The sequence below is a fragment of the Portunus trituberculatus genome, chromosome 15, assembly GCF_017591435.1.
Source record: "Portunus trituberculatus isolate SZX2019 chromosome 15, ASM1759143v1, whole genome shotgun sequence".
Lineage (NCBI taxonomy): Eukaryota > Metazoa > Arthropoda > Malacostraca > Decapoda > Portunidae > Portunus > Portunus trituberculatus.
The window spans coordinates 15,988,720-16,009,083 of NC_059269.1; the positions used below are offsets into that span (position 1 = coordinate 15,988,720).

At 42.2% G+C, this 20,364-nt stretch overlaps 1 protein-coding gene across 3 annotated transcripts in view; it reads right to left on the bottom strand.

The window, feature by feature from the left end:
- Nucleotides 1-20,364, bottom strand: part of LOC123504197 (putative thiamine transporter SLC35F3) — a 133,498-nt gene that overhangs the window by 25,530 nt on the left and 87,604 nt on the right. For 2 of the 3 annotated variants that reach the window (XM_045254550.1, XM_045254549.1), the window contains 2 exons: nucleotides 10,878-10,963; nucleotides 2,742-2,918 (listed from right to left, as the gene is read on the bottom strand). In XM_045254550.1, coding sequence (XP_045110485.1) covers nucleotides 2,742-2,918; nucleotides 10,878-10,963 — 263 coding nt within the window. Of the gene's footprint in view, nucleotides 1-2,741; nucleotides 2,919-6,804; nucleotides 7,124-10,877; nucleotides 10,964-20,364 lie in introns of those variants that run through there. The other variant, XM_045254551.1, reaches the window with a different exon arrangement.

The window sequence follows — 20,364 nt, forward strand, 5'->3', positions numbered from 1 at the left end:
AGAGAGAGAGAGAGAGAGAGAGATGAATGGGTTTAAGCTTTCTCTCTCTCTCTCTCTCTCTCTCTCTCTCTCTCTCTCTCTCTCTCTCTCTCTCTCTCTCTCTCTCTCTCTCTCTCTCTCTCTCTCTCTCTCTCTCTCTCTCTGGAGCCTCTACTGTAGTAAATATGGCGGCATTATTTCCTTGTTCATTAATACAGAACCGAAGTAACGAGTGTGCACAACAAACGAGTCACACATTTACAAATTCTTTACAACCACCACTCCCGGTCAAGGTCTTATTCTTAACACTTTACACAAGCAACACTTTACAATCCCACGAGCACCCACAAACACGCTTCCTGGACCTTTCCCGGGAACATTGCGGCGCCGAAGTCACGGGGTGTGTGAGTCAGACACTGCAGGAAGCGGGCACCAAACTCAGGAAGGTTTCAGGAAGGCTGTCAGACTGCAACTCACCACGATATAAGCAGCATGTGTGTGTGTGTGTGTGTGTGTGTGTGTGTGTGTGTGTGTGTGTGTGTGTGTGTGTGTGTGTGTGTGTGTGTGTGTGTGTGTGTGTGTGTGTGTGTGTGTGTGTGTGTGTGTGTTTATTAAGTAGGAAAATAAGGGACCGAATTTGAACTGAGCTATACTGAGTCTCTCTCTCTCTCTCTCTCTCTCTCTCTCTCTCTCTCTCTCTCTCTCTCTCTCTCTCTCTCTCTCTCTCTCTCTCTCTCTCTCTCTCTCTCTCTCTCTCTCTCTCTCTCTCTCTCTCTCTCTCTCTCTCTCTCTCTCAGTATCCATCTATTTTTCTATTTATCTATTTCTATATCTGTGTGTGTGTGTGTGTGTGTGTGTGTGTGTGTGTGTGTGTGTGTGTGTGTGTGTGTGTGTGTGTGTGTGTGTGTGTGTGTGTGTGTGTTAATTTCTCCCTTTATGTGTTTCCCCAAGACATCTTCAGCCACTGACTCACTCCGCTGAACCTAATGAAGACTCCAGAATTTTTCCCAGCGAGTCTCCGTGATACTTAACCGAGGCGGCGGCTAGTGTTGGGCTGGAGGGAATGGCGGCGTGGGTCGTGACGGGCCATCAAGGAATCGGCAGAAATGAGATCACCGCTAATGAAAAATCGACAGACCAATTATAAGAGGTCATGTCAAGCCGATGGTCAGTTACGAATGTCCGTGAAAAAGACGAGGAATAGCACAGGAGTCGATTGATTGAGGAGAACTGGGCATAGTAAGACCAGCTGCCGTGGAGGTGATGGTGGATGATGGGTAATTCAATATATCCAGCAACAAATATATAAAAATAGCATACCAGATCGCTATTAGAATATGGTCAGTTACGAATGTCGGTGAAAAAAGACGAGGAATGGCACGGGAGTCGACTGGCTGGGGAAAATTGGGCATAGTAAGACCAGCTGCCGTGGAGATCGTGGATGAACTGAGTGTAATTAAATATACCTAATAAAGAATACACAAAAAATAGCATACTGAATCGCTATCAGAATCACCTTGTCTATCTGCTTATCACGGAGCACTGGGGATTGTAAGACCAGCTGCTGTGGAGATCCTAGATGAAATATACCCAGTAACAAATATACAAAAGATACTGGATCGCTATCAGAAAATCACCTTGTCTGCCTACTTATCACTCCTTTCCCTCTTCAGGTATCATGGCCCGAGTTTCACGTGTTTCCTCCCTACCAGCGCCGCAAGTCAGCAGGCTTCAGGTAAGTTTTTGTTTGTTCCTCCCAGGCTCACTAACGAAGCAAACAATGCGTCATCCTCCATACGGCCGCCGGTTCCGCCTCACCCTTATCCTTGCCATGAGTCTAAAAGTTTTCCTACGAACAGCACTCATCTACAGGAATTCCCTCCAGGACGCGTCACACTAACACGGTTTGCTCGGGCACAGTCTGCGGGGAGGACGGGCCCAGATTCAACGTTCACCGCTCCCCCTCCTTCCGTTCCGCCATTATCATAAAATATGCACATATTCAGTGTTGTCTTCTTCTTCCTTTGTTTTTTTTCCTCTTTTTACTGCAGCATTCTCATCTCGCGGTATTACAGGAGTGGACTCAGAGATTTTAACATAGTGGAGTACATCGTTGTGGGAAATTACTAAATATGTATGTTATTTATTATATAAGTAAAAGAGGGAGGAACGCTTTTGCCATTTCCTTGATTTCATTTTTTTCATATTTTTCTTATTCATTTTTCTGTTTATTCATTCACTAGTGTGTATTTGCTTGTTTGTCTGTCTGTATGTATGTATCTATGTGTCTGTTTGTCTATGTCAAGAACCATTATCTACGGAACTCAGGACTGGCTGGCACCAGGCCAAGAAACAACAATTTTGAGGTTAATCTGGTTATTTTTACGGATGTGAAATTCTTTTTCTTTCTCTCTCTTCCCAGACTTTCCACTGGAGGTTCGCCTTCCTCCAATTTTCCTCCGGTAGAAGTTTTCCTCAGAGGTTGGTGAGGTATGCGTTCTGTAAGTGCCTTCCAGTCCCTTATTCAATGGCGGGCTTCCCTTGATGGCACACCATCCGCGGCTGCTAAGTGATTCTAGCAACAAAAAGGCCAGGAGCTATTACACTGGCGTTCTGAGTGGTAAAGGTCTGCATTGTAACTTTAAAAACACTCAATCAGTCTCCCTCACTTGCACCTGTGTGTATTCGCGAGCAAGAACGAACGTGACCAAGAAAACAACATTTCAACATCACACAATAGAATCACCAGGGACATGAAGTACCTTGGGCGGGGCGACGGTGGTGTTGAGGGAGGAGGATGAGGCGGTGGGCGTGGCATCAGTGGGATCTGGAGGAGGCGCTGGGAGAGGAGCTTGGCGGAGGAACATGTCCTTGATGAGGTGTGTGGCGCCGACCCAGGCCGTGGTGACGCAGCAGGTCACTAGCCAACCCACCACGATCTGCAGGAACGTGACGGAAGGGTAAGTGAAGTGCAGAATACATAAGAGGAGAGAAAAATATGTGAGTGAGGGATAGAGAACATGAGAGAGGAACATGACAGTGGGATGTGACAGAAAGGTAACTGAATGGACAAGAAGAGTGGATGAGAAAAAAACTGAAAAAAGTGAGTGTATGAGTGAGTGCGTGAGTGTGTTTGTGAATACGTATAGAGAGAGAGAGAGAGGGAGGGAGAAAAATACGTCAAAAATGTGAAAGAAACGTGAGTGAGTGAGACAAGTTTAGGATCGTATAAAGGAGTGAAGGACGAGATTGAGTGAAGAAGTGAGTGAAGTGGTGAGTGAGTGGAGAAGTAAATGAGTATCAAAGAAAGGAAAGTGAAAAGGGTGTGAAGGACGAGATTGAATGAAAAAATGAGTATATGAGGAACAAAGACCGTGAGTAAGTGAAGAAAATGAGTGTAAAAGAGAGAGAAAAGTGAAAAAGATGTGGACGAAATTGAATGTTTGTGAATGAGGAACAGAGAACGTGGTGGATGAAAATGTTAAAACGTTAGTCTTGAAAAATGTGGCGGAGTGGTGAGTGAGTGGAGTGGGTGAGTGTAAATGAGAGGGATGGGGAAAGTGTGAGGGATGGGATTGCGTGAGAGAGAGAGAGAGAGAGAGAGAGAGAGAGAGAGAGAGAGAGAGAGAGAGAGAGAGAGAGAGAGAGAGAGAGAGAGAGAGAGAGAGAGAGAGAGAGAGAGAGAGAGAGAGAGAGAGAGAGAGAGAGAGAGAGAGAGAGAGAGAGAGAGAGAGAGAGAGAGAGAGAAAGCGTGAGAGTGGAACATGTGAGTCTTAAGAACATCAAGTTATTTGCGTCTTATCTCTATCATCAAAAATGAAAAAAAAAAAAAATCTTACTCTCTTTTCTTTTCCTCCTTCAACAATCTGCTTCCTTTTACGTTTTCTTCCACCCTCTTACCTTTCTTTCCTCTTATCACCATCCTTCTATAAGTGGAACTGAATAAGGGAGGAAGGGAGGGAAGGAGAGAGGCAAATGAAAAGCAAAGCCGGGGGTAAAACAGCTAAGCAAAGATATGAAGGAACGAACCAATGAAGGATAAACTAAACAAATCTAAACCACAGCCAAAAGAAGCTCGAAACACAGCACGACAGCAAAAATAAAACAATACACAACTAGAGACAAAAACAAGAAGGAAACGTTGCTGAAAATACAACTGCATATAAGATCCTGAATGCACGAGGAAGGGAAAGGAAGTGTGAAGAAGAAAAGGAGAGAAAATAAAAGAGAACAAAGGGAAGAGTGATAGACGGAGGTAAGGAAAGGAATGGTAAGTGGGAGATGGAAAATTTGAGAGACGGAAAGGGTAAAATGAATGGACGAGAAGGGAAACAGGAATGGAAAGAGGAAAAAAACTAGATGCGAGGTAATTTGAAAGAGAGAGAGAGAGAGAGAGAGAGAGAGAGAGAGAGAGAGAGAGAGAGAGAGAGAGAGAGAGAGAGAGAGAGAGAGAGAGAGAGAGAGAGAGAGAGAGAGAGAGAGAGAGAGAGAGAGAGAGAGAGAGAGAGAGAGAGAGAGAGAGAGAGAGAGAGAGAGAGAGAGATATTGCAAAAAATTCATGCCTTCACAAACGTCACTCTTAATTCTCCACCACATGAGAAAACAAAAGAAAAGATGAAAAAGGCTTGATTTTTGCAGACGTGTGTGTGTGTGTGTGTGTGTGTGTGTGTGTGTGTGTGTGTGTGTGTGTGTGTGTGTGTGTGTGTGTGTGTGTGTGTGTGTGTGTGTGTGTTCCAAGAAACGCACAGCTGCCACAATACACTCATCCCCTCTGAGGTGACATTTTCCGAAGAGACACGTCACTCGGCTTACTCATCTCTCTCTCTCTCTCTCTCTCTCTCTCTCTCTCTCTCTCTCTCTCTCTCTCTCGTCAGCACTATATTCTCTCCCATGGTCGTGTCTCCAGCACAGTTGTCATAAAATACGCTGCGTCACATATTTCATCTTCAAAATATGGTAAAAATAGAGAGAGAGAGAGAGAGAGAGAGAGAGAGAGAGAGAGAGAGAGAGAGAGAGAGAGAGAGAGAGAGAGAGATATTATAGTTTCGTAGTTCCGTTTTCTTTCTCCACACTTTGAAACTTGTCTCATTTTCAATTCATCTGTTAGCCTTACAAAGTTCAGCCCTGTCATGCCCAACTTCGTGGCTTCACAGTGCAATGGCCTCGGTTGCTTCAGTCCGTTCAAGGTCTCCACGTATAGCGAGAGACGGCATTCAAAACATAACACCGGTAGCTCTATCTGTCTCTTTACCTCTCCGTGCACCTTGGTATGTATCTGTAAGGCTTTTCACTTACATCTATTCATCGTTTCCTCATTATTCATTGGCTGTTTTTCAGGGTGGTGTGGTAAGGGATGGTTCTGCTGTATAGGTAGGTTTGGAGATTATCTTCATCTTCTTCTTCTTCCTCTTCTTCTTTCTTCTATTTTCTCTTCCTCCTCCTCCTAATCCTAATTGTAATCCTTCTTCTTTTTCTTCTTCTTCTTTTTCTTTTTTTTCTTCTTCTTTTTTTCTTCTATTTTGTTTTCCTCCTAATCCTAATCCTTCTTCTTCATCATCATCTTCTTCTTCTACTTCTTCTTCTTCTATTTTCTCCTCCTTTCTCCTCCTCCTCCTCCTCCTCCTCCTCCTCCTCCTCCTCCTCCTCCTCCTCCTCCTCCTCACCCCATTCATGCCTGCACGCCAAGAAAGCACTAGTATAAAAAGTTACCTTTATAAGAGAGCCACAGGTGTTCGTCCCTCAGTCACCCCCACTACCACCACCACCACCACCACCGCCACCACCACTACCACGTTCATTTCGTGCTCTTATCGCCACCCACATCCACCATCACCTCCGCCTTCCTCACGTCTATTACTGATCTTGTCACACTCTTTTCCTCCTACGCCATATTCTCAAAGTCACGTCACGGATTATATGTCATTTGTCTGCCTGCGTCTTTGAGTTTTCTATTTATGTTCACAGAAAATAAAAACACGTACTGATGGAATGGTTAGACGTAAATATATTTTGTAGATTCGTGGCTAGTAGCTGTTAACCTCCCTCCCGGTTACACTCTCAAAAGAAACGGGTTTAGATAAGGCACACATATAAGGGTATTTTTTAGTTATGAAATAGTTGTATCTTTATTGTACCCTTATAAATTCATCCTTTTTGATACCTAAATGTGCCTTTATAATAGGAGAAACGGGGAAAGAAAGCGGAAGAAGAAAGTTAGTACAGGATTTATTTGTTTTCGCACTTTCACGTCTCATAGAATCATATCCCACTTAAAAAAAAAAAAAAAACCCCCATCTTCCAAATCCTAAGACCTTTACCTCTAATTTCCTTGATAACTTCCAATTCCTTCACCTTTAAAGTCCCTAACAAAGCCACACTCTTCAAAGTTACATTATTCTGCACGCTCATAGAATCTTATCCCTATACAGCCTTTCACTTAAAAAAAAAAAAACAACCCTCTATCTTCCAAACCCTAAGACCTTTATCTCTAATTACCTTGATAACTTCCAATTCCTTCACCTTCAAAGCCACATCCTTCAAAGTTACATTATTCTGGTCCTTCACTCTTCCAATCTAACAACATGTATCTTTCTACACCATTTACACAGTTACAAACCCCTACTGCTTCTTCATCTTATCCTGTGTTGTGCGTGTATGCGTGTACCTAAGCGCGAGGTAGAAAAAAATAGCACCTTTACTACAGCATTAACCTCCACACGCTTCAATATCACCTAATTACCAACACGTGTGACCCTCGTGGAATGGTGGTGCTGGTAGGGGATGGAGGAGGGGCGGCGCGTGAGTGTGGGTAGTTGTAGTATTTACCTTGGTCCTTGAGCGCCCTGCTATGTCACGGACTCTTGGTTGTGGTTCCTGGAGGACAACGTACAGTCCGTGGGGTTTGGGCACGAAGGGGTTGATCAGAGGGACAAAGAGGTGAGATCGCATGGTGTCGTGGTGATGTAAACATATCGGTGCGCACTGGCCACGGATCACTCACGGCATTTAAAGCTTCTATATACCACAAAATTCCTGATCAGTTTCATATTTCCTTGTTTACCTTTGATGTATTTAGGATTTCTTAGGTGTTCACTATGCTATATTTCAGAAAAGCACTTTAGTTTAGTCAGGAAAGCTAGTGTCAACACCTATACCTACACACGGCACCCACGTCCACGGCGCTCACAACAGAGTGGCTGGCGGCGGGAGTCTAAAGGGCAGTCGGGTAGCTGAATCTCTCCCAACCGGGGCTTATTAATTATGAAGACTCAAGGTTATTCTGGGAAGAGAACACCTTTGAAGCGAGTTGCATCCATCCTCAGAGTACACAGCGAGCGATTCACCTCCGCTTTTCAGGTCTACAAAAAGTACATGTGAGAATTTTGTGCTTAATCCCTCAAGTAAGACAATTTATGAGTGAGTCTTCTGAAAAACTAGTGATTCATGTAATGTTTTCATCCCCAGGATACACAGCCAGCGACTTTTGGTAGCTTTTAAGGTCTTTACCGAGTGCAGGTGAGGATTAGCGCTCATTCCTTCACACTAAACAATTTACGAGTGCACCTCCCCAAAGTTACTAATTCATATAATGTCTCAAGGCTTTAGAATATGTGGCCACAGATTCACGATAGCTTTTTAGTATCTATAGCTTAATTTTTGACGAGTAAAAGCACCTGGTAAAAATAAGAGCGCAAATCTAATCAGGTGTCATAGGATTAAGATGGGAACGGCTTCTTGATTTCGAATATCTAGGAAATCTTTTTAATATGTAACTTAATTTATGACGAGTAAAAGTTCCTGGTAAAAATAAGAGTGCTAGTCCCATCAGATGTCAAAGGATTAAGATGACAACGGCTACTTTAATTCCAACATCTAGTAAGTCTTTTTAATATGTAACTTAATTTTTTATGAGTAAAAATACCTGGTAAAAATAAGCGTGCAAATCCCATCAGGTGTCAAAGGATTAGGCCCTTCAGTACTGAGACGCATTTTGACCATTATTTTTGGTTACGATTAGACGATTTTATTTACATCAGGAAGGATCCATGGAGGTCAAAAGATTAATGGCCAGAGTCTTCACTATTTTAATCCCCATATAAGTTTCTGAAGCTGTATAAAATCGCCAATTAGTAACCAGAGTGAATACGAAAACGCGTCATGATACTGAAGGGGTTAAGATGACAACGGTTTCCAGAATTCTGCAATACACCTTTACATTTCAGAGTGTGTGGCAGAGGCAGACTCATCCTGGCCTCAGCGTCACGTCCACGGTATCCTCGTATAAATTCACCTTCACGAAGTTTCTCCACGTGCTCATTAAAACTTTATCAGGTAATTAGAAAGAGAGGGTGTGCGCTACCTGGCCTTGAATTCGAAACAAGGTCCAAGGCTTTGTTATGATACGCAACAGAAATAACATACGCCACATAGATAGATAGATAAATTACATAGATAGAGAGGCTAATATATATACATAGATAGGGAAGGAAAAAGATGGATATACATATATAAAGATGACAACCCTGTAAAATCATACAATATTTCAAAACGTGAAAAATACGACTATCATGATCAAACACAATATATAAATCACCTCTATTAATCAGAGAGAGAGAGAGAGAGAGAGAGAGAGAGAGAGAGAGAGAGAGAGAGAGAGAGAGAGAGAGAGAGAGAGAGAGAGAGAGAGAGAGAGAGAGAGAGAGAGAGAGAGAGAGAGAGAGAGAGAGAGAGAGAGAGAGAGAGAGAGAGAGAGAGAGAGAGAGAGAGAGAGAGAGAGAAAAAACTGCCATTGATGTTGAAGGCAAATATGGGACACAGTGACCTTGCAACACTCGGCCACGGCCCCTCAGCAGCAGCCGTGACCCGCCCCTACATCACTCAATAAATCGATGGGCCTCATTAGACGGCAAGGAGGAAGCGGATTCGATACCTGTCCTCCCCTTTCAATCGTCCACTCCACTGTCAACTCCAGAATCCTCCTCTTAACTGAAGTACGAACTAACCCCTCCCCCTAATAATAAGGTAAGGGAAGCTGCAAGGGTCGGAAGGCAGCACGTGGCGGTCTATATTTTTTCTCCGTCACAAGAACGCAAGGGAAGAAGCAACAAGCCAGTTAGTCAACACGTGGTAGTCCTGGTGTAATGCATGTGTCGCTAACTCTTTGTTACACACACTTTGCAGCACCAGTAGGCATTCATACCCACCCTTTACCAACAAGTCATGGTGAAGTTTAGGAACCTGTTGCATGCACTTATGGTTTTGTTTCACGTCTTTTGCGGAACTGATTTTTTTTCCATATGCTGATAAGTTTTAAAAGGAACAGTCTACAAAATCAACCGTGTACCAAATTTAAGTGGAGAATAAATAGACCTGATGATTAATCGATTCTTACTAGATCAGTGCGCTTTGAATTGAAGGAAAAGATTCGGGAAAGGAATGCAGTGTGCTTCTCGACTTGTGATGAAGACTTTACCATTAAATCAAGCCTTTCTTTCACTCTGTAGCTACTTTCCCCTAATCTTTAAATCAAACTCAGATAAAATTGAACCCGTTACTTCTTGTTCAATCCGATTCCTACGCGTTACCTATATAAAAAGTATTAACCCCTTGAGTATTGTGATGCGTTTCCATATTTATTCTGCTTATTATAAGATGATTCTATACAACTTCAGAAACTCGTGCGGGGGATTGAAATAGTGAAGACTCTGGCCATTAATCTTCTGACGTCCGTACACTCTTCCTAATGTCAATAAAATGGCCTAATCACACCCAAAATTCATGGTAAAAAACGTGTCTCAGTATTGAAGGGGTTAAACCAAACTCAGTCAAACTTGAACCCGATACTTCTTGTTCAATCTAATTACTACACTTCATCTATATAAAAGTATCAATGTGACGGGTGTGAGTGTAGTGTGGAGTTAGAGTGAGAGGCGAGATGGATTTGAAAGGAGCGGAATAGACGGTAGGTGTTGATGGACGTGTTGTAAATCGTGAAGAGAGGAGTGTGGCAGGTGAGTGGCAGGCAGCGGGTGGCGAGGGTGGCGAAGGAGGTAAGACACAGGTATAAGTGTGTGCAGAGACGCGGGGAGAGAGACGTGAGCTGTGTTGCTTCGAGTGTAAGTGAAAAATAAAAAGCTGGTGGTTGGTAATGAAATGCACTGATACATGTTAGGGAGTTGTGAGTGAGGAGGTGAAAGCAAGAAATACAGCAGCTAGTAGGGAAGCATTGTGAGTGATAACTGGGATTTGTGGTGGAGATGAGGTGGTTGTGTGTTTGGTAAGTTTCTGCTATATAAAATCTCGCGAGCAATGCATCCAGATTATTTTCCCTCGTGTAACTCTTCCTAAAAACACGAGTGACTGTCATTTAAAGTTACGGTCTCATGATAAAGTAAGCAAAGTAAGATAAGATGAGGTAAGGTAAGGTAAGGTAAGGTAAGGAAAGGAAAGGAAAGGAAAGGAAAGGAAAGCAAAGGAAAGGGAAGGAAGGGAAGGGAAGGGAAGGTAAGACAAAGTAAGGTAAGGTAAATAAAAGTAAAGTAAGGTAACGTTAGGTAAGGTAAGATGAAATAAGGAAGATTAAATTTAGCTCACCTTAAGTTAGGATACGTAATGCTAGTTTTCACTTAAATTTGGGAAACTTTATCATTTAGGGAATCATTCAAACACATTTTCAGGGAGGAATCTTCAAGGGTGGAATATACGTTCACAGAATTTACGTAGAAGCAAGGGTGGCTGTTAGAGAAGTGTTGAGAGAGGAGGAGGAGGAAGCGGAGCGGGTGGTGAGGAAAAGGGGAAGATCGTTATGCAAGAAAGAGATGAGGTGGGGTGGCGGGTGAGTGGAGGAGAGATGGCAGTAGGAGGTGTGCGAGCAGGTGTTGCTTTCAGAGTCTACACACCTTTTTGGTCGTCTGGGAGAGGAAGGCCTTTCTGAGACGAGCACACTTGGAGGGCTGACCATCACGGGGGCTGTCCGCGGCCGAAGCTGAAGGACAAGAAAGGAAAAGAATGTTAGACAACTTACTCGTATTTTCTCAGTTTCCGTTTTTCTCACTCTCCTACATTGCTCCTCGTATTTTTCAAGAAAGAAGAAGCACTGTCAAACATGCACTCGCTTCTTATATTTTCTTTCCCAATCACTTTCTAAATTTACCACGACCAGGAAGTATCTTTTATCACTGAGACGAGAGGTATTCAATGTTCTCCCTCTGCTCACTCCACACCCTTAGCCTGGATTCCATTTGTTGCAGTACAAAGAAAGGATATGAAAAGAAATACAAAGGCAGGTAGGTAGATAGATATATATAAACAAACAAACAGACAAACAGACAAACAGACAGGCATACAGACAGACAGACAGAGACAGACAGACAGATAGATATATAGATAGATAAATAGTCAGACACAGACACAAACACAGAGATAGACACAGACAGACAGACAGATAAATAAACAGACAGATAGATATAGATAGACAGAAAGACAGACAGACAAACAGACAGACAGACAGACAGACAGACAGACAGACAGATGGACAAATAGATAGATAGATTGATAAACAGCAAAATAGATAGATAGATAGATAGATAGATGGATAGATTAGGTAAGGTTAGTGCACTGGGAGAATGAAACTTGTTAGAACACGTAAAACATTCCATGATTGTCTTGGTTATTAGAATATATTTACGTTGAGCTGCAGAAGAAGTTAGACAAGGCGCGGCAAGGTAAGGCAAGGCTAGAGTGCAAAAAGAAAGAGAGAGAGAGAGAAAAAAAAAACGTAGAAATACACAACAAATTCTATAACTGTCTTCCTAAACCAGACTCTTCATTGCAACTTCTACACAGCAAACCTCAACTATTAAAGGAAGACCAGACATGGTTAGCACTGTGTAGTAAAAAGTATGGGAAGTATAGTATGCAAAAAATACTTGACAACTTGCATTTCTATCTCCCACGCAAGACACTTTAGTTATGTATTGTAAATTATAACGTTCTTTACACCAAGCCACAATTACAACTGGGCAGGAAAAAGTTAAAAATATAATATGCAAAAAACATACGTAACGATTTGCATTACCATGTCCCTCGCAAGACTTTCGTTATGTAGTGCAAATTAAGCCTTATTTACACTCAAGCTCTCCAACACGTAAGGCGAGGCAAGCTAGGCAGGGTTAGGTTTATTACACAAGAGCACAAGACCAGGATGAAAGTATATATATATATCCCCTTATCATTCCAGCTACTCAGAATCAAGGACGAAATAAGCAGAAATGAGAAATAATATGACGTTTTATGACTTCCTCCCCCTCACCCTCACAATTGCCTTTCACACACGAAACACGGAAGAAACTGAATACTTGGTGGGTCTCCATTTATCACATCAACGACATAACTACCATCGTATATCACAAGGGGTAGTAACGACCTTCTCACCTTCTTTACCTTAACCTCCACTGTACCACCACCACCACCTCCTCCTCCTCCTCCTCCTCCTCCTGTTTCTATTACATCTTTGACTTTTTCTCCCCCTGTGCCCTCTTGTTTTCCTTCCTTGAACCTTCTCACCTTCTTTACTTTAACCTTCACTGTATCTCCTCCTCCTCCTCCTCCTCCTCCTCCTTCTCCTGTTCTGTTTCTATTACATCTTTGACTTTCTCTCCCTCTATGCCCTCTTGTTTTCCTTCCTTGAACCCTGGTGTCTTTCAGCCTCTAATTCGTAGAATCTGTAGTGGTAGCATAGGCATATAGACAGCTTCGTTACACCGAGTAGAGCTGTTGCTGTCTGTTCCTTCCTCTGTATTCCTTTGTATTCCTCCTTCTCTTCCCTCCTGTGGCTCAGTAGCATTGCACTTGGTCACGGTCTAAGCAGCCTCTAACTCGTAGAATCTGTAGTGGTAGCATAGGCATATAGATAGCTTCGTTAGGCCCAGTAGAGTTGTTGCTGTCTGTTCCTTCCTCTGTATTCCTTTGTATTCCTCCTTCTCTTCCCTCCTGTGGTTCAGTAGCATTGTACTTGGTCACGGTCTAAGCTGAGTTCGATCCAGGCTCATGATATTTTTCATTAGCATTCGTAGCTTCTTCTAGTAAGCCTTCCCTGTGTTGGGTGTCCTTGGTGCTGCGATGAATTGATTACCAAGTTCTTTTTTCACATATATCTCCTCGTGTCTCGCTTGATTATGTTTTGTTCTTTGTGTTCGTGTTCCTGTAGCATATGTGGTGTTATCTCCCATCTTTATATCCTTCTCTTAACTTACTTTCTTTCTTTGCTTCTGAGTTCCATTTCGTCTCCTTTTCTTTTCTTTCTATCTCCATCCCTGTCAGTTCTTTTCTTCCTATCCTCATATCATCTCTCTTTGCTTTCTGTTTTCATTTGTCACTTCTTTTCTTATTATCATTCAGTTTAAATCTTCGACTCTGTTACAAAAATACAATACACCCATTTCATTGCCTTCTATCGTTCTTGCCAATCTTATTTTTTCTTACTGCACCTGTAATTATCCACTCCTCCTACACACACACACACACACACACACACACACACACACACACACACACACACACACACACACACTCTTCATCAGTGAATGTTCAACAATAGTAACAAATTTTATACTGCCAATAAATCCTCGTTGTAATATTGTCGTTACCTGAATGGATGTTGTTATTTGGATTACTGCTTTGTTTATGTGTGTGTGTGTGTGTGTGTGTGTGTGTGTGTGTGTGTGTGTGTGTGTGTGTGTGTGTGTGTGTGTGTGTGTGTGTGTGTGTGTGTGTGTGTGTGTGTGTGTGTGTGTGTGTGTGTGTGTGTGTGTGTGTGTGTGTGTGTGCTTGTGCGCGTTCCATAAACTGACACGACACAGACTGACAAGAGCTGCAGCAGGAAATGGTCGAAGGTTCACCACACACGCATCACGCATCACGCATCACACCCAGACAGCAAACACCACACGAGTGAAGCGCGGGAAACTCTTAATGTGGCAGAAGCGTTAAGTGATATTGGCAAAACAGGAAGTGCAGACAAGAGAGACACACACATATCCATCCCGCGGGGCTGTCTGGCCGGCCACACATTGCAGGAATACTCGCTCTCAACTAGTCTGTCACCAAAGGCCGCACCTGAATATGTCCATCAGTGTAATATGAAACTATACAGATGAATGTAACGCTTTCTAAGGTCACAATGTTCTCTCTCTCTCTCTCTCTCTCTCTCTCTCTCTCTCTCTCTCTCTCTCTCTCTCTCTGGTAAGTGAGTGTAGAAGAAGAAGTAGTAGTAGTAGTAGTAGTAGTAGTAGTAGTAGTAGTAGTAGTAGTAGTAGTAGTAGTAGTAGTAGTAGTAGTAGTAGTAATCATCTAAGCCTACCTAGTACACCAACACCAACTAGAAAAAGCAAATGTAATGAGAAATAAATTAAAAAGTCTAATCTCTCTCTCTCTCTCTCTCTCTCTCTCTCTCTCTCTCTCTCTCTCTCTCTCTCTCTCTCTCAAGACCTACTTAACACAACACAAAGAGAACAAAGTAAACTGCCAGGGAATCTCATGAAAAGAGCAATCGGGCAGATGTATTACACTATGATGATGACATTAGCAAACCCACTCAAGTCGCGAGGGTCAAAATGAAGGGTTAGTGAGGTTTGTCTTCTTATTACAAGTACCCGAGTGACTGCATTGCGTGGCTGGCGGATAAAAATGAGCAATAACATCTTATTTTCTCCGACACGATATAAGAACATAAATACATAAGCCGGAAAGACTAACAGGAATGCTTATCACACGCACACGCCACGTCTCCACGCACACACTACACACACTCACACACAAGGAAACGTTATCAGTATCGGCCCTATTACCTCTCTCAATCATATGCTAATTATTATGGTATTTGTCACGTGAATATGGCAAATTGGTGAAGAGGAGTAGTAGTAGTAGTAGTAGTAGTAGTATGTATGTAACTATGTATGTATGTGTAATACTCATATTGCGCTTTCCAAAAACATGAAATGTAATTCTCAAAGCGCATATTATTGTAGAAAGAAATAAAAATAAATTTAGAAATAAGACAGTTGATAAACTAAGGTCAATCGAAAAAATAAAACCTAGAGGGAAAACTACGAACTATTAAAATTAAAGAACAGATAAAGGAAAATTAAAATTATAAAACCACTATAAGACTAAAAACAATGTGTAAGATTTAGTAAAAATCAACTTGCATTAAAAAACAAGGCATAAAAATCAGTCGTAGGCTGATCGAAAAAGAAAAGTTTTTAGGGCCTTTTTAAACTCGGTCGTGCTCTCACAGTTTTTTATTGTAGTAGGCAGGCTATTGAATAGTCTTGGACCTGCAACAGCAAACGCCCTATCCCCCATGCATGAAGCAGTATAAGGGACTTGGAGGAGTCCCAAGTCAACTGTACGCAGTTGTCGGCATGGTACATAGGTGGACAAATGCTCACTGATGTAAGATGGGGCTGCATTATTCAGGGCCTTGTAAACAATTAGAGCCACCTTATACTCCACGCGCTGCATTATAGGAAGCCAGTGAAGTCGTTTTCGAACGGGAGTAATATGGTCGTAGCGAGATGCGCCAGAAACAAACCTAGCTGCCGAATTTTGCAATTTTTGTAAGCAGTTGATATCTCTGGCAGTGTAGTAGTAGTAGTAGTGTAGTAGTGTAGTAGTAGTAGTAGTAGTAGTAGTAGTAGTAGTAGTAGTAGTAGTAGTAGTAGTAGTAGTAGTAGTACATTCGAAAGTTTTATGCACACACCATCAATGAATTAAATAGTTAGTAGACGTGAACTGACGATTTATGTATGGATTTCCTTTTCCTTCTACAGCTAACAAGGTTCTCCATCCCCTAATCAACACGGGACTCGCGGATTACAACTGTTTTTGCTCGTTTATAACTTACTTCCACTTTTAGAGAATGAGGTTAGCTAGTGCAAGTTTTAGGAGCGCTACCGTGTTGAGCTAATGGTGTCAGTGGTGTTCAGTGACGTGATGATAAAACTTTAAACAGTGAGACGTCTTATCTAATAATCTGGTTCATCAAAATACCTGCCAGTTATTTACCTTTCTGATGAACGTTATCAAGCTGGTATCTCTCAAAGGCTTGTTCTACTTCTTCTGTCTATACTATCTATACTTCTGCATCTATGACGTGTAGCTAAAGTAGTAGTAGTAGTAGTAGTAGTAGTAGTAGTAGTAGTAGTAGTAGTAGTAGTGGTGGTGGTATTATTATTATTATTTATTAGTAGTAGTAGTAGTAGTAGTATTGTTGTTGTTGTTGTTGTTGTTTGTAGTAGTAGTAGTAGTAGTAGTAGTAGTAGTAGTAGTAGTAGTAGTAGTAGTAGTAGTAGTAGTAGTAGTAGTTGTTGTTGTTGTTGTTGTTGTTGTTGTTGTTGTTGTTGTTGTTGTTGTTGTTGTTGTTGTTGTTGTTGTTGTTGTTGTTGTTGTTGTTGTTGTTTGTTGTTGTTGTTGTTGTTGTTGTTGTTGTTGTTGTTGTTGTTGTCGTTGTTGTTGTTGTTATTGTTGTTGTTGTTGTTGATGATGTTGTAGTTGTTATTGTTGTTGTTGTGGTTGTGGTGGTGGTGGTGGTTTTATTGCTGTTGTTGTTGTTGCTGTAGCAGATTGAACAGGCAATTAGTACCATTACCAAACAGACAGGATCAACAAACATTACTACAAACACAAACACCACCACCACCACCACCACCACCACCACCACCACTCCGCTCATAAAAGTGAAAAGTGACTCAGAACCGTCAGGGAATATGAGGTCGCGTCTTTCCTTCCCTTGAGATGCTTCCTGTCACAAGCTCATTAATCAATCCTGGGAAGGGTGGAAGGTTGCGTGGCTGTCTGCCGCGTGGAGGGACGGAGGGAGGTGGTGGATGGCAGCAGGTAGAGATTGACTTGGTGACATTATGCATCATTATCACCATCAGTACTAGTGGCGGGCAGGGCGTGTTTGTGAGGGATTACTGTCGCTTGTATGGGTGTTTGCCGTGCATTAGTCTGTTTCTTGTTATGTTTCGTATAATTTCTCTCATTTCACACAACCCGTTCAGTACTGGGACTCATTTTTACCATTAGTTTGGGTATGATTCGACGATTTTATTTACATTAGGAAGAGTCTATGGAGGTCAAAAGATTAATGGTCAGAATATTCACTGTTCTAATCCTTCCACAAGTTTCTGAAGCTGTAGAAAATCATTAAATAATCACCAGAATGAATATGAAAATACGTTACATCACTGAAGAAGTACCATGACGCGTTTCCATATTCATTCTTCTTAGTATTTGGAGATTTTATATTAAAACTGCTGAAACTCTTGTGGGTGATTGAAATAGTGAAGACTGTGGCCATTAATCTTCTGACCTTCATAGACTCTTCCAAATGTAAATGAAATTATCTAATCGTACACAAATCTCAAAGTAAAAATGTGTCCTAGTATTGAAGTGGTTAAGGTCGTACTTTCAAAGACTGGTCAACAATATTATCCATGAGATGATAGTAGCAGATGACCATTTCAATTATACGAGCGTTGCCAGCCACATCAATCTTTCAGCATATATTTCCTTCCTACCGTCTAAAACTGGCAATACGAGAGAGGTTTCCTGGATCCTGAGCCGTGGTGTTGCAAAGGGTGGAAATGTAAAATGGTCTAATCGTACACAAATCTCAAGGTAAAAAAGTGTCCTAGTATTGAAAGGGTTATGGCCGTTTTTTCAGAGCCTGGTCAACAATATTATCCAGGAGATGATAGCAGTAGTTAATCGTTTCATTATACGAGCGATGCCAGTCACATCAATCTTTTAACACAAATTTCCTTCTTAACGTCTGAAACTGGCAATATAGGAGAGATTTCCAGGATCCTGAGCCGTGGTGTTGCCAAGGGTGGAGGCGGCGGCACAAAATGAGTTAATTTCACGGCAGGTATTGACCATTATCGGGTTCCAACTGCGCGTCGAGAGATGGTCTGCTCGTTCTCGACATCACTATTTTTGCCTTTCTTCGCTTCTTTTTTTTTTCAGCTTGAAGAGAATCCGTGACGTGATGAGAAACGTTCCGGCTCTTTTATTAACGCCACTTCCACTTTTCTTAGATCAGTTTTCCTTTTGTATGGTTGTTTACTCTGTCAACTTTCACTCATGTTACACGCCAATCTCTCCAAACACCAACACTGACCACCCGCCACTCACACGCCACGACCACTCTTCACTATTCTCACAAAAGAACTGACCATCTCTCTTACTTCATCGGCAATTTTGAATAACTATGGACACTTGAAATTTCCAGAAAGAGAGAGAGAGAGAGAGAGAGAGAGAGAGAGAGAGAGAGAGAGAGAGAGAGAGAGAGAGAGAGAGAGAGAGAGAGAGAGAGAGAGAGAGAGAGAGAGAGAGAGAGAGAGAGAGAGAGAGAGAGAGAGAGAGAGAGAGAGAGAGAGAGAGAGAGAGAGAGAGAGAGAGAGAGAGAGAGAGAGAGAGAGAGAGAGAGAGAGAGAGAGAGAGAGAGAGAGAGAGAGAGAGAGAGAGAGAGAGAGAGAGAGAGAGAGAGAGAGAGAGAGAGAGAGAGAGAGAGAGAGAGAGAGAGAGTGTGCTGGAGGAGAATTGGATGCATGAGAAACTTCAAATGCATTGCAGGAATGAATGTGTGTGTGTGTGTGTGTGTGTGTGTGTGTGTGTGTGTGTGTGTGTGTGTGTGTGTGTGTGTGTGTGTGTGTGTGTGTGTGTGTGTGTGTGTGTGTGTGTGTGTGTGTGTGTGTGTGTGTGTGTGTGTGTGTGTGTGTGTGTGTGTGTGTGTGTTGCAATTTGTAGAAGGGTTTCAAGTATGTCAATGTGGCTGAGAGAGAAGGTAAGGAATGCGAGGAGGAGGAAGAGGAGGAGGAGGAGGAGGAGGAGGAGGAGGAGGAGGAGGAGGAGGAGGAGGAGGAGGAGGAGGAGGATACTTAAATGACATACCGCTTATGTAATTAACGGAAAGAGGCATATTCAGAGGGAAAGTTACAAGAAACCACTGTATAACGTTAATCAATCTGTATCATCATTATTATTACTAGTAGTAGTAGTAGTAGTAGTAGTAGTAGTAGTAGTAGTAGTAGTAGTAGTAGTAGTAGTAGCAGTAGCAGTAGCAGTAGCAGTAGCAGCAGCAGTAGCAGTAGTAGTAGTAGTAGTAGGTAAATGTAAAAGGCAATATCAATACCACTAACCATTGCCACCACCATCACTACCACCACTACCACCACCACCACCACCATCAGTAACAGAAAGCCTCACAGACAGAACCGTCAAGGAATATGAGGTCGCGTCTTTCCTTCCACTGAGATGCTTCCTGTCACAAGCTCATTAATCAATCCTGGCAAGGGCGGGATGGTTGCGTGGCTGTCTGTCGCGTGGAGGGAGGAAGGGAGGGAAGGAACGAGGGTGGGAGGTGGATGAATAGCAGCAGGTGGAGATTGACTTGGTGACATTGTTCATTATCACCATCAAGGACGAGTGATGGGCAGGGCGTCTGTGAGAAATTACTACCTCTTGTATGGGTGTTTGTTTGTCGTTCATGAGTGTAAAGAGTCTTTTATGAAACACTTCTACGGCGCACATCCATTACTTTCAAAAGCTGTTTTTAATAGTTCTAGAAGCGAACTAACAGGATTTCAACGTTATCAAAAGAAGAAATAGACTAGAAAACTCAGCCGGTCGTCTTTGTGGTCTTTGAAAATGTTTCTGCCTCGAGTTAAAGATACAAGAATTTCTAAGTGTTTTAATAGTTCTAGTAGCCGATTAATAAGATTTCAACGTTATTAAAAGGAGAAACAGTCTAGAAAAGTAAGTTAATCATCTTTGTAAGCTTTGAAGGCTCTAGTTCAAGCTACGTAGATTTTTACAAGTTTTTATAGTTTTAGTAGTAGAGTAACACGATTTCCACATTACTGAAAGAAGGAACAGTCTCGAGAACCCAACTGCTCATTTCTGTGGGCTTTGAAAATAGACGTGGTAAGAGAGCTATGTCTTGTGTTGTGTCACTGGTTCGTATCAGTAAACATTTCGACGTCTCTCAACAACTTCCAACGCGTTCTTGTGGAAGTTAGAAAGGCTTATTATAGTGAGAGTTTAACTGAAGTTTTTAGATTAACGATAGAGATCACAACCCATTATTATTATTACTATTACTACTACTACTACTACGATTACTACAACAACTACTACTATTATCATCATCATAAAAAACGGCCTTCCCTCCATCACACAAAGCCAGCGAATCCATCACTCCTCGTCGTAGCAGAATCAATACTTTCGACCTTGACTTTAAAACACTTGAACATCGGTAGCATCTCGACGAAAACACATCACTCACTCAAGGTCACCAGAAGGATCATGGCAAAACAGGCG